Source organism: Myotis nattereri (assembly GCF_964212035.1).
Source record: "Myotis nattereri genome assembly, chromosome: 12".
Taxonomy (NCBI): Eukaryota; Metazoa; Chordata; class Mammalia; order Chiroptera; family Vespertilionidae; genus Myotis; species Myotis nattereri.
The window spans coordinates 82,729,977-82,740,326 of NC_138087.1; the positions used below are offsets into that span (position 1 = coordinate 82,729,977).

At 63.1% G+C, this 10,350-nt stretch overlaps 1 protein-coding gene and 1 long non-coding RNA gene across 2 annotated transcripts; one reads left to right on the forward strand and one right to left on the reverse strand.

Annotated features, from left to right (window-relative positions):
• Window positions 1-17: 17 nt before the first annotated feature.
• LOC308528387 lies at window positions 18-2,259 on the reverse strand. The gene is made up of 3 exons (XR_013996698.1): window positions 2,203-2,259; window positions 1,090-1,133; window positions 18-664 (listed from the first exon to the last, which is right to left on the reverse strand). It is a non-coding gene; the product is annotated as an uncharacterized lncRNA (long non-coding RNA).
• A 4,226-nt stretch (window positions 2,260-6,485) lies between these two features.
• Window positions 6,486-10,140, forward strand: EDF1 (endothelial differentiation related factor 1; the record flags this gene model as incomplete). The annotated part of the gene is given in 7 exon segments (XM_081104058.1): window positions 6,486-6,530; window positions 6,532-6,596; window positions 6,598-6,682; window positions 8,288-8,339; window positions 8,704-8,864; window positions 9,153-9,246; window positions 9,714-10,140. Coding segments are annotated over 7 exon segments (564 nt in total). The 3' UTR covers window positions 9,776-10,140.
• Between the last annotated feature and the right edge of the window lie 210 nt (window positions 10,141-10,350).

The following is a 10,350-nucleotide window of genomic DNA, read 5'->3' on the forward strand; positions in this document are numbered from 1 at the left end:
AAATAACACTGAAATGTATGGTTTAATGGCGAATTTTATATGAATTTTACCACCAACAGAACCAAAAATGCACAAACTATGGCCTCCAGACACACGGAAATGTGGAACACGCAATGGAAACATCTGGGAACAAGGCAGGGGTCTTGGCCAGAAAGAAAGGAGCAGCGGTGGGAGTGCTGACCGAGGCCAGCATGCTTCTCTCGTGCCAAGACCCAGTGGAGGGACCCTCCCTGAGCGCGGGCAGTGCTCAGTACCTGGCAACCAGCGTCCGAAGGGAACTGCATTCTTCATTGTGCGGAAAAGAACATGGAGACTGCGGTAAGATTCTTCTCCCCGTCACACAGCACACCCAGCACCTCCCCTCCCGGGGACTCATCGGCAGCAACAACCGGAAGAGCAGGCAGGCTCTGCAGCTGCGTCATGTGACCAGTCCGCACGGCGTGGGAAGTGCTTGCATCACGCTGCGTCCGTCCTGACTGGGTTTCCAAGTCGGAATTTCCCTGAGAGACAGCAGCCCGGCCGCCCTGCCTCTGCTGCACGCTCAGGAACCGCAGGCCGAGCTGGCCACCAGCAGCCGAGGAAACCTCCCACGGACAGCTCGTGGCCAGGCGAGCTCTCAGGTGTAGGAACGCTTCCCCTTTGTGAACCCTCCGCTGTGAGCTCCCTGCAGGAAATGGTTCTTGTTGCAAACAAGAGGTTCCGCTGCACGATCAGGAAACTGCCCGCCTGCCTCTGCAGTGATCCCCGAGGGTCACGCCTCCAGAGCGGGGGTCAGGCAGAAGGGCTGACTGGAGCCACCTGTGGACGTCATGGAAACGACCCGGGAGGACTTGCCGGTGCTTCTGGCGGGAAAACGCTTTTGCTTATCGGAAACATGTCTGCTTTCGCAGGGTCTTCCCGCACACGCACGCATATATGTACGTTTTAATTTGACTCTGATGACAGGCCTGCCAGGTGAGCGGAGTTGAGAACCGAGGGAGAGGGAGCGTGGGTGGCAGGGCCCTGACCAGGAAGTGCCGCCCCACCCCCGCCTGCCAGCTCTGAAGGGGTGACACCCCCAACCTGGCAAGCTGGAGAGGGGTGACTCACTCTGGTCCTCCGGCAGCTCAGGGGATTCCCAGTCGGGTTCCTTCCTGCCAAAAAGAAAGCGAAACTCAGACCGCAGCCACAGCAGGGAGGAGCCAGGAGGCCCTGGGACAGCCCCGTGCAGCCCTGGGAGGGGGCCAAGGCCCGGGTCTCAGCTCAGCAAGTGGCAGGGCCGGTTCGGGCCTAGAGCAGCCGTCATGGCCTCAGTGCCCCCCCAGAGGAAGGCATGGCCTGGCTGCAGATCAGGGTCAAGGCCATGTGGACACAGCTGCTGGGGCCTCCCCTGCCCACGGTGAGCAGACCAAGGTGGGAGGGGGGCTGCCACTGCCACCTACTCTGCCTGGAGGCAAGCAGCCCGCCCCCCTCCTGCCTCTGGAGCCCACCCTGCCTCCTTTCTCACCTTGGCATCTGTGCCCTGACGGGGATGGCTCCTAAGGTGCTCACCTCACATCCGTTACTCACTCAGGCCTTTGGAGGACAGACACCAGCTTGCACAGGAAACAGGAAGGGTGATCTGGGTCCCCACTCAGGACCTGGACATGGGACACCCTGCATGTGCCCCTCCGGCTGTCCCCAGAGCCTCCCAAGGCGGGGCCCCCTCACCAAATACAACCCGCTCCTCTGCCGCCCCCCCCCCCCCGTCTGCTCATTTTTCAGACATTTTAAGGTCAACCCCAGGCAGCAGCTTCTGAAAGAAGCCTGTTTCACTCTCACTCAGCCGTCATCTGAGAGGCACGCTTCCAGGAGGGCCGGGCCCGCCAGCTCTGCCCCAGAATTCCCCTGCACCCGGGCCAGCCAGCAGGGGCTCCCCCTCCCGCCTCCCCCCAAAGTGCACAGCCAGGCCACCCTCCCTGAGACGTCCCCTGAGGGAAGGAGAAGACACAGGGGGGCGCCAAGCCACCCCACCAGCACCCGTGCTCTGGGACCAGGAGGTCGCCCAGAACTGCAGGGAGGGCGAGCCGCCCAGCGGGGAGGGTCTGCCCGGCCGGCCACTGGCTGGGAGCCCAGCAGGAGAGCAAGGGCGCACAGAGCTGGGAAGGACAGCTCCGTCCAGCTGCACCCCCTGTGGACTGAGAAGGACACGCAGTACAGAAATGGGGCCTGTTCCCCACTCACCACCCACGCTCTGGGAACCACTGACGCCATCACCGGTTCAGACCCCGTCTGTGCAGCACGGAGGGCACTCGGGAGGCTCTGGAAAACGCCACAGTGCCCAGAGGAAAGCAAAGAGGCCCCACATGCCCTCGCCCACAGACAAGCGCGGCCAGGATCCCCAACCAGTGAACACCCGCCTCCCCTCAGGCCGCGTCAGAGCACAAATGCCATCCCACACCCGGAGCCAGAGGCCGGCAACAGCCTCCCGGGCAGAACGGAAGCTGCCCAGGCTGTCCGCACCTCTGCTGCGTGGGCCTGGCCTTTGCACCGGCCAGGCGCTCACCTGGACCAGCTCCCCCGCGCCCCCCAGGTGCCTGGCAGGCCTTAGCGTCTGGGGAGAAAGACAGTCTTAATCCGGTGGCCTGTTGTTGAGGGGGTCCCCCCACTCGCCCCAGGTGACTAGAATCGGCTTGTGTGCCTGTGCCCTTCCCCGATGTGGGTCCCTGAGGGCAGCGGCCTCTGGGGCCTCATTCTGGGCCCGTGCTCATTGGATGGAGAACCAGTGGCCCGACTCCTCCCCGGCACCGCGGCGGGCCCGCGCGCGCCACCTGCCGGCTGAGGCTGGGACTGCCGGCGAGCCCCGGCGCAGGCACCCGCACCTGCTCGCTGCCTGCACCCCGCACCTCGCTCCGACATCCTCGCTCTGAATCTGCAAACCTTGAGAGGCTCCGCTCACACTCAGCTCAGCAAGAGAGGTCACCTGGCCAACGTCGGCCTCCGCGGACACTCCCTGGCCCACCACTGCCGCCCGCCACAATGGTGCGGCCGACACTCCGCTGCCCAGCTGGGGCCTCTGACCTGTCCGGCCTCCTGCCCACGGTCCTTGCTTCCGCAGGCCAGGCCCATACTTGACTCCTGACCAAAAGCCAGGGGGGACGGTGGCTATCCTGGCAGACACCCACAGGGTCTGAGGGCACCTGGACCATACTCCCCATCTCCAGGCCGGACCCCACCTGGGCAGACCCGGCACCACACAGCCCATGCAACTTCTCATGCTGGGGTGCCAGCCATGCCCTGGGAGAGAGCCTGGCAGTGGGCTCACCTGGCTAAGTGTTGGTTACATTGGCTGAGAATATATTTTTTAATATATTTTATTGATTTTTTTTTTACAGAGAGGAAGGGAGAGGGATAGTTAGACACATCGATGAAAGAGAAACATCAGTCGGCTGCCTCCTGCACACCTCCTACTGGGGATGTGCCCACAACCAAGGTACGTGCCCTTGACCGGAATCGAACCTGGGACCCTTCAGTCCGCAGGCCGACACTCTGTCCACTGAGCCACACCAGCCAGGGCTGCTGAGAATATCTAACTGCAGTCAGGTGAGGGCACTGCCTCTCCTGGGCAGACTCCTCTGTTACTCTCTCCTTGGCCCCCGGGACGCTGCCGTGTGGAAATAAATAGGACCTCAAATGAAGTTTGGGAGGCTCTGTCGGGGGAGTTCTTCCACCCTACCACTTGGCACCCATCACCCCAACAGGTAGAGACACCTACATCTCCAACGGATGTTTTCTAAGTCCCTACCCCAGTGGGAGGAAGACTTTCTCCCCGCCTGGCAACAGCTCAGCCAGTGAGAGGCTGTCACAACGCAGAGATGAAACGCCACTGCATTTTGAACTCCAAGTTTCCGCCAATGGACTCCTTGTTGGCAACAGCCCCTCCCAACTACCCTCTTTCCTCTATAAATGCAGTCTCCTCTCCTTTGTTCTTGGGACCTGCTGGTTTGCTCTAGGCCAGCGGTCGGCAAACTGCGGCTCACGAGCCACATGTGGCTCTTTGGCCCCTTGAGTGTGGCTCTTCCTCTGCCTTAGGAGTACCCTAATTAAGTTAATCACAATGTACCTACCTGTATAGTTTAAGTTTAAAAAATTTGGCTCTCAAAAGAAATTTCAATCGTCGTACTGTTGATATTTGGCTCTGTTGACTAATGAGTTTGCCGACCACTGCCCTCGACTAACGTCCTGAATTGTGATTCTTTTGTTCTTTTTTTTTTTTTTAATTGATTTCAGAGAGGAAGGGAGAGGAGAGAGGGATAGAAACATCAATGATGAGAGAGAATGATGGATCCACTGCCTCCTGCCTGCTGCACTCTGGGGTTCCAGCCCAGACCCAGGCATGTGCCCTGACCGGGAATCAGACCTGGTTCATCATAGGTCGGGCAGGCTCTTTGCTGTCCTTGAATAAACCCATTTTTTTTCTAGCACAATAACTTTCACTCAGGGGAACTTGAGATCATTTTTTTTCGGCTCACAGTCTTGCTGGCCTGCCCTGGGGTAGGTATGTCTACGATGGCTGCTAACTGCCCCCCCCCCCCCACACACACACACACAGTGCCCAGCACTGGACGTGTTCGTGAGTGGAGAAGAAACAAGGTCTGTAGGAGGAACCAGAAGTGACTCTGTCCAAATTCTTCCCATCATGCAACGTGCAAAATTGTGAGTGGACTCAGGTCTCCCCAACCCCTGGGCAGAAGGAAATCCGTCTCTGACGAAAGCAGCCCGTAATGCAGGATTATGATTTAATACTCCTTATGTTGCTTTTCCTTTTGGGTGGGGTTGCCCTTATCAGAACGCCTGTATTTGTGCAGCAAACACCTACCTGTAGGAATGCTATCGTGAGCACTTCGTGCAAAGCCCCGAGGATTACCCAAACCAGGGTCAACACTAACAGCCAGACACCGATTTGATCAGACGCGCTGGAGAAATCGGAATCGCCTGTCGTTTCTTTCCATAACACACTCTGCAAAGTCATGACGTGCGCATTCAGAGAACACAGCCGAAAATGTAAACAAACGCACCAGACACGCATTTGTTAATCCATACAAACGTTATTTTTCTAAATTGTGTGATAGTTGTGGCACTTGTCAGTTTTTTAACTCCGCCCCCTCCCCGCCCCCTCTTATACAAAACTATCGTAAGATAGCCCTAGCCGGTTTGACTCACTGGATAGAGTGTTGGCCTGTGGACTGAAGGGTCCCGGGTTCGATTCCAGTCAAGGGCACATGCCTGGGGCTCGGTCCCCAGGGTGGGGCGTGCAGGAGGCAGCTGGTCAATGATTCCCTCTCATTGATGTTTCTATCCCTTTCTCTCCCTCTCTGAAATCAATGAAAATAAAAATTTAAAAAAAACAAAAAACATAACTGGCCGAACCGGTTTGGCTCAGTGGACAGAGCGTTGGCCTGCGGACTCAAGGGTCCCAGTTCGATTCCGGTCAGGGGCATGTACCTTGGTTGTGGGCTCATCCCCACTGGGGGGCGGGCGGGAGGCAGCTGATCGATGTTTCTCTCTATCCCTCTCCCTTCTTCTCTGTAAAAAATCAATAAAATATATTTAAAAAACCACATAACTGAGGTATTACAGAACTGTTGTAAAGGAATTTACATTATACAAAATATATAAAAATGTCTCCTTTTCTAAGTTTGGTTTTTTGTCTTAAAGAGAGTCCTACCCCACATTGTGTCTCCGCGTCCCGAGAGCACGAGCCCAGGAACACACCGGCCTGCAGCCTGGCCCAGCCCCACAGCAGGAGGGAGGGCGCGCAGACACCCCCTGGCCCGTCTGTGGGCACGCACCCGAACCCCTTCCCGAACCCCTTCCGGCACCGGGCCAGGCCGGGCTGGGCTGGGCCATGCCCATCCCCAAAGGTGCGACCCGGGAGCGGCCAGCCCCCCTCGTTGGCCCAGAGGCCGAGACCTCCCTCGGCTCATCACCCTCCTTCCCAGGCACCCCGGTCTCTCCCTGCGCACAGCCCCCCACCCTCTTCCTCCCGGGCCGGCTCCCTTCCCCCCACCCGCGCCCCCTCCTCTCCAAACTCCCCCTTCTCAGGACCCCGGCCTGGCGCACAGCACCCGGATCCGCGTTCCTCCTCCCGCCCCTCCGCGCCCCCTCTGCACCCCCCTCCGCCCCCCTTCCCCGCCCCCTCTGCACCCCCTCCGTCCCCTCCGCGCCCCCTGCGGTCACTCCCGCCCCCTCTGCACCCCCTCCCGCCCCTCCCCGCCCCCACTCCGCCCCCTCGAGCCCCCTCCGCGCCCCCTCCCCGCCCCCACTCCGCCCCCTCCCCGCCCCCCTCCGCCCCCTCTGCACCCCCCCTCCGCGCCCCCTCCGCGCCCCCTTGCGCTCACTCCGGCCCCCTCCGCGCCCTGACGTCACCACCACCCCCGTCGCGCCCCGCCCCGCAGTCCTCAGATGAGTCGGGCTCAGATTGGTCCCGGGCCGCCGGAAGTTCCCGCCCCCCGGGATTCCGACCAATGGGAGGCGGGGGCGGGGCCGCGGACGGCGCCGGAAGCGGCCTAGCGAAGAGGCGACGTCGCGCCGCTGGGTCTCGAGCAGCTGCCGCCGAGCCGCCGTGAGGACCGGAGCCGCCGCCATGGCCGAGAGCGACTGGGACACGGTGACGGTGCTGCGCAAGAAGGGCCCCACGGCCGCGCAGGCCAAGTCCAAGCAGGTGCGGCTCCGGCCCGAGCGGCCGGCGGACCGGGCGGCCGACGCGGGGCTGACGGGGGTCGGGGGCCGCGGTCAGGCGCTCGGGGGGGCGGGGGAGGGGCGGGGGCCGGGCCGGGGAGATGGCCGGTCGGGGACGGTCCGGGCGGACCTGGTTCGCCGGGTGAGGACGGAGGCAGCGGCAGGGCTGGAGGACGGTCCGCGACAGCGGGTGGGGGCAGGGGCGGGGGCACAAGGAGGAGGGGGGCGGGGGGGTGGGGGGTGGGGGGCAAGAACGGGGGGTGGGGGTGGAGGCGCGGGATGAGGCGGACGGCGGGTCGGGACGGGCGCGTGAGGCTGGGGCGTCGGGGCCAGCGGTCCGGGCCTGGGGCGGACGCCGGGCAAGGTCCGGAGGCCTTGGACTCTGGGTGTGGACGGGACGGCGAGGATGCGGCGGCGGGAGGACCGAGGGCAGGGCCGGGCCGTGGGGGCCTTTCGGGGGGACGGGGGGCGCGGCGAGGGGGCGGGATCGGAGCTTCCCCAGTCCGCTCGGCCCGATGCTGCCCGTGTCCCCCGCCGGCACCCGCACCCGGGGTGGGGAGGGGTGTGCGCGGCCCGGCGCCTTGGGGCTCGGCGCCAGTGACCGGCCTCCCGCCCCCCCGTCACCCCAAAACCCCCCGCCTCCCGGGCTGCCGCGCACAGGAGCCCTGAGGCCGCTGGAGGCGGCCTGTCCCCGCCCCGCCTGGCCAGCTGTCCCCGGGCCGGGCCGGACTCACTGGCCGCCCCGCTGGCTGCCAGTCACCAAATGCGGTTTTTTCCCCAAAGGAAACTATGGCCTCGCAGCGGAGGGGGAACCGCCAAGGCGCCCGCAGCCCCTGCCCCGAGGGTCAGCCCGGCGCCTCTGCTGGGGGCTCAGGCCCAGGGCTGCCCCCGCGGGTGGTGCCGGGGGTGGGCGCCCGAGGCCGGGCGGCCGGACAGCCTCTGGGGGGGAGCCTCGGGCCGGACTCGGGTGCAGGCTGGTCCCCGGGGGGGTGTGGGTGACAGTAGGTCTCACGCACTCTCACATCGATGCTGCTGCGCGCCTCTCCCTCTCTGAAGGTCAATAAAAAACCTAAACCAGCGAAAAGGCCAGCACGACTGCAGCCCCTGAGAGCCTGGCAGGTGCCTGGCAGGTGCCAGGCTGGTGCTGCCAGAGCCGGTGTGCGGTGTTTGGCCGTCGCCCTGCAGGCGTGTCTCCCGCTGACTGTTAGAGAGAGGGACCCGGAGGGAAGAGACCGACACCGACTGGCCGCCTCCCTCGCTGGGGCCAGGGACCGAGCCCGCCACCAAATCGTGCTCTTGACTAGAATCGAACCCACAACCCGTCAGCTCATGGGCCGACGCCGTAACTGAGCAAACCAGCCGGGGTGAAAGCTAATATTTTAAAAATTGATTTTAGAGAGGGAGAGAGAGAGAGAAACATGGATTGGTTCCACCCACCTACGCCTGCATTGGTTGGCTCTGGTATGTGCTCTGACTGGGGATCGAACCCACAACCTTCGAGTATCAGGACAACCCTGTAACCAACTGAACTGCCCGGCCAGGGCTCCAAAGTTAAATTTTGACCCAAAAACATTCCCTGATTTTCTAGGCCATCTTGGCAGCCCAGAGACGAGGAGAAGATGTGGAGACTTCCAAGAAATGTAGGTGCCGATGCGTCCGCTCTCGGTGAGGGTGTGGTGGCGGGCCATCTCTGCAGATGGGCACAGTGCCCCGGGGGTCAGGATGCCCGCTGGCAGCCGAAGCCTCACCCCAGCAGTTGTGGGGGGCAGAGGTCAGGAGGCTGTGCTGTCCACTCCCACCACGGGGAGGAGGTTCTGGAATCTGCTCTGACGCCTGTGCAGTTGCCATGATGGGACGGCCTGGCTTCCCATGTCACCTGGGCGCCCGCCGTCGTGCCTGGTTCATGTCCTGAAACGCCTTTCCCTCGTGTTGGTGCAACACACACACACCTCTCTCTCTCCCTCTCTCTCTCTCTCTCTCTCTCTCTCTCTTCCCACCGCTCAGGGGCTGCTGGTCAGAACAAGCAGCACTCGATCACCAAGAACACGGCCAAGCTGGACCGGGAGACGGAGGAGCTGCACCACGACCGGGTGACCCTGGAGGTGGGCAAGGTCATCCAGCAGGGCCGGCAGAGCAAGGGGCTGACGCAGAAGGACCTGGCGACTGTGAGTGGCGGCCCCTCCAGGCTGTGGTCGGGTGGGGCTCTGCCCGTCTGGGGACCTAGGAGGCTGCACTGGCCTCCTGAGGAGCTGGCCCTGGCCCCGCAGGCCTCTGGGGGAGCCACGTGAGGCCCCGGGGAACTCTCTCGGGTGACCCCGGGCATCTGGGAGCTGCTCCGCCAAGGCTCTCGGCCCCTTGCTGTTGCAGGTGGTGCCCCGGCCCATCCACGCATGTCCTGGTTCTGCAGCATTTTCTTATCAAGCTGACGTGTACAAAACACATTTTCTCTTTAGAAAATCAACGAAAAGCCACAGGTCATCGCGGACTACGAGAGCGGACGGGCCATTCCTAACAACCAGGTTCTGGGCAAAATCGAGAGAGCCATCGGTGAGCGTCCTCGGCTCGTGGTGACCAGGCGTCAGGGCTGCCCTCGGGGGGGGGGGGTGGTGGTGTCAGACTGGGGGGCAGGAAGCCCGGCTTTAGGAAAGCTCCCGAGTGAGCTGTGTCGTTTACTCCCGGCACATTTCTCCACCGGCCCCACCCCCAGCCCCACCCCCCCATTCTGGGGTCCTCCTGGCTCCTGCCCTGCCCACGCCCCCTGGGTGTCAGCCTGGAGCCTAGGCACAGAGCGCCCGTCCTGGGGAGCGAATGGCGTCTGCTCTGGGCCGAGGGGCCAGGCCGTAGTGGGGCTGCCTCCCACTCCCTCTCCCTGCCTCCTGCTCCCTCTCCCTGCCTCCCGCTCCCTCTCCCTGCTGTGGGGAAGGGGTGAGTGTGCATGGCCAGTGGGTGCCCCCTGTCCTCTGAAGTGCGGGGGGCGGGGGGACTGCGGGTCAGCGTGTCCGATGCTCCTTCAGGCCTCAAGCTCCGGGGGAAGGACATTGGGAAGCCGATCGAGAAGGGGCCCAGGGCGAAATGAGCACAAAGCCTCGAGGTCAGTGCGTTCCGGCTGATCGTGTCTGGCGGTTCCCCGGACCCCCAGCGCCAGCGTGGCCTCCTCACGCGCCCCACGGAACACGGGTGTCAGCCTGCCTGGGACCCCACCACCTGCTGTAAACAAAGCCTTGCAAAGTGTTCGCTTCTCCTGTTGTGTGTCCTCCCCGCCCCGTCCTCAGCGAGGCGCAGACCCACCACCCTCCCCAGGTGTTGGCACATGGGCGTGGCTCCCGGGGGAGCTGAGGGGCCTCACGGAGGTGCGGGGTAGGGGCCAGTCCAGCCGCAGAGGGAAGACGCCCGTCTGGCTGCTAGAGACGCTAATAAACTAATAAACGTTCGCTGCCCTTCCTGCTGGTGTGAGCATCTGTCCCACGGGGCCCCACCCACTGCACCTCTGCTCCCTCAGGCCCAGGGCGTGGGGGTGCCTGAGGGACTGAATGCTAGTGGGTGTTGGCTGGGACAGTTAGTGGGTGTTGGCTGGCCTGTTGGCACCAGGCTCCGCCCTCCCCTGGCCCGAGTCCCCGGCCACACCCTTGCCCATCGTCCTGTGGGCCCAGA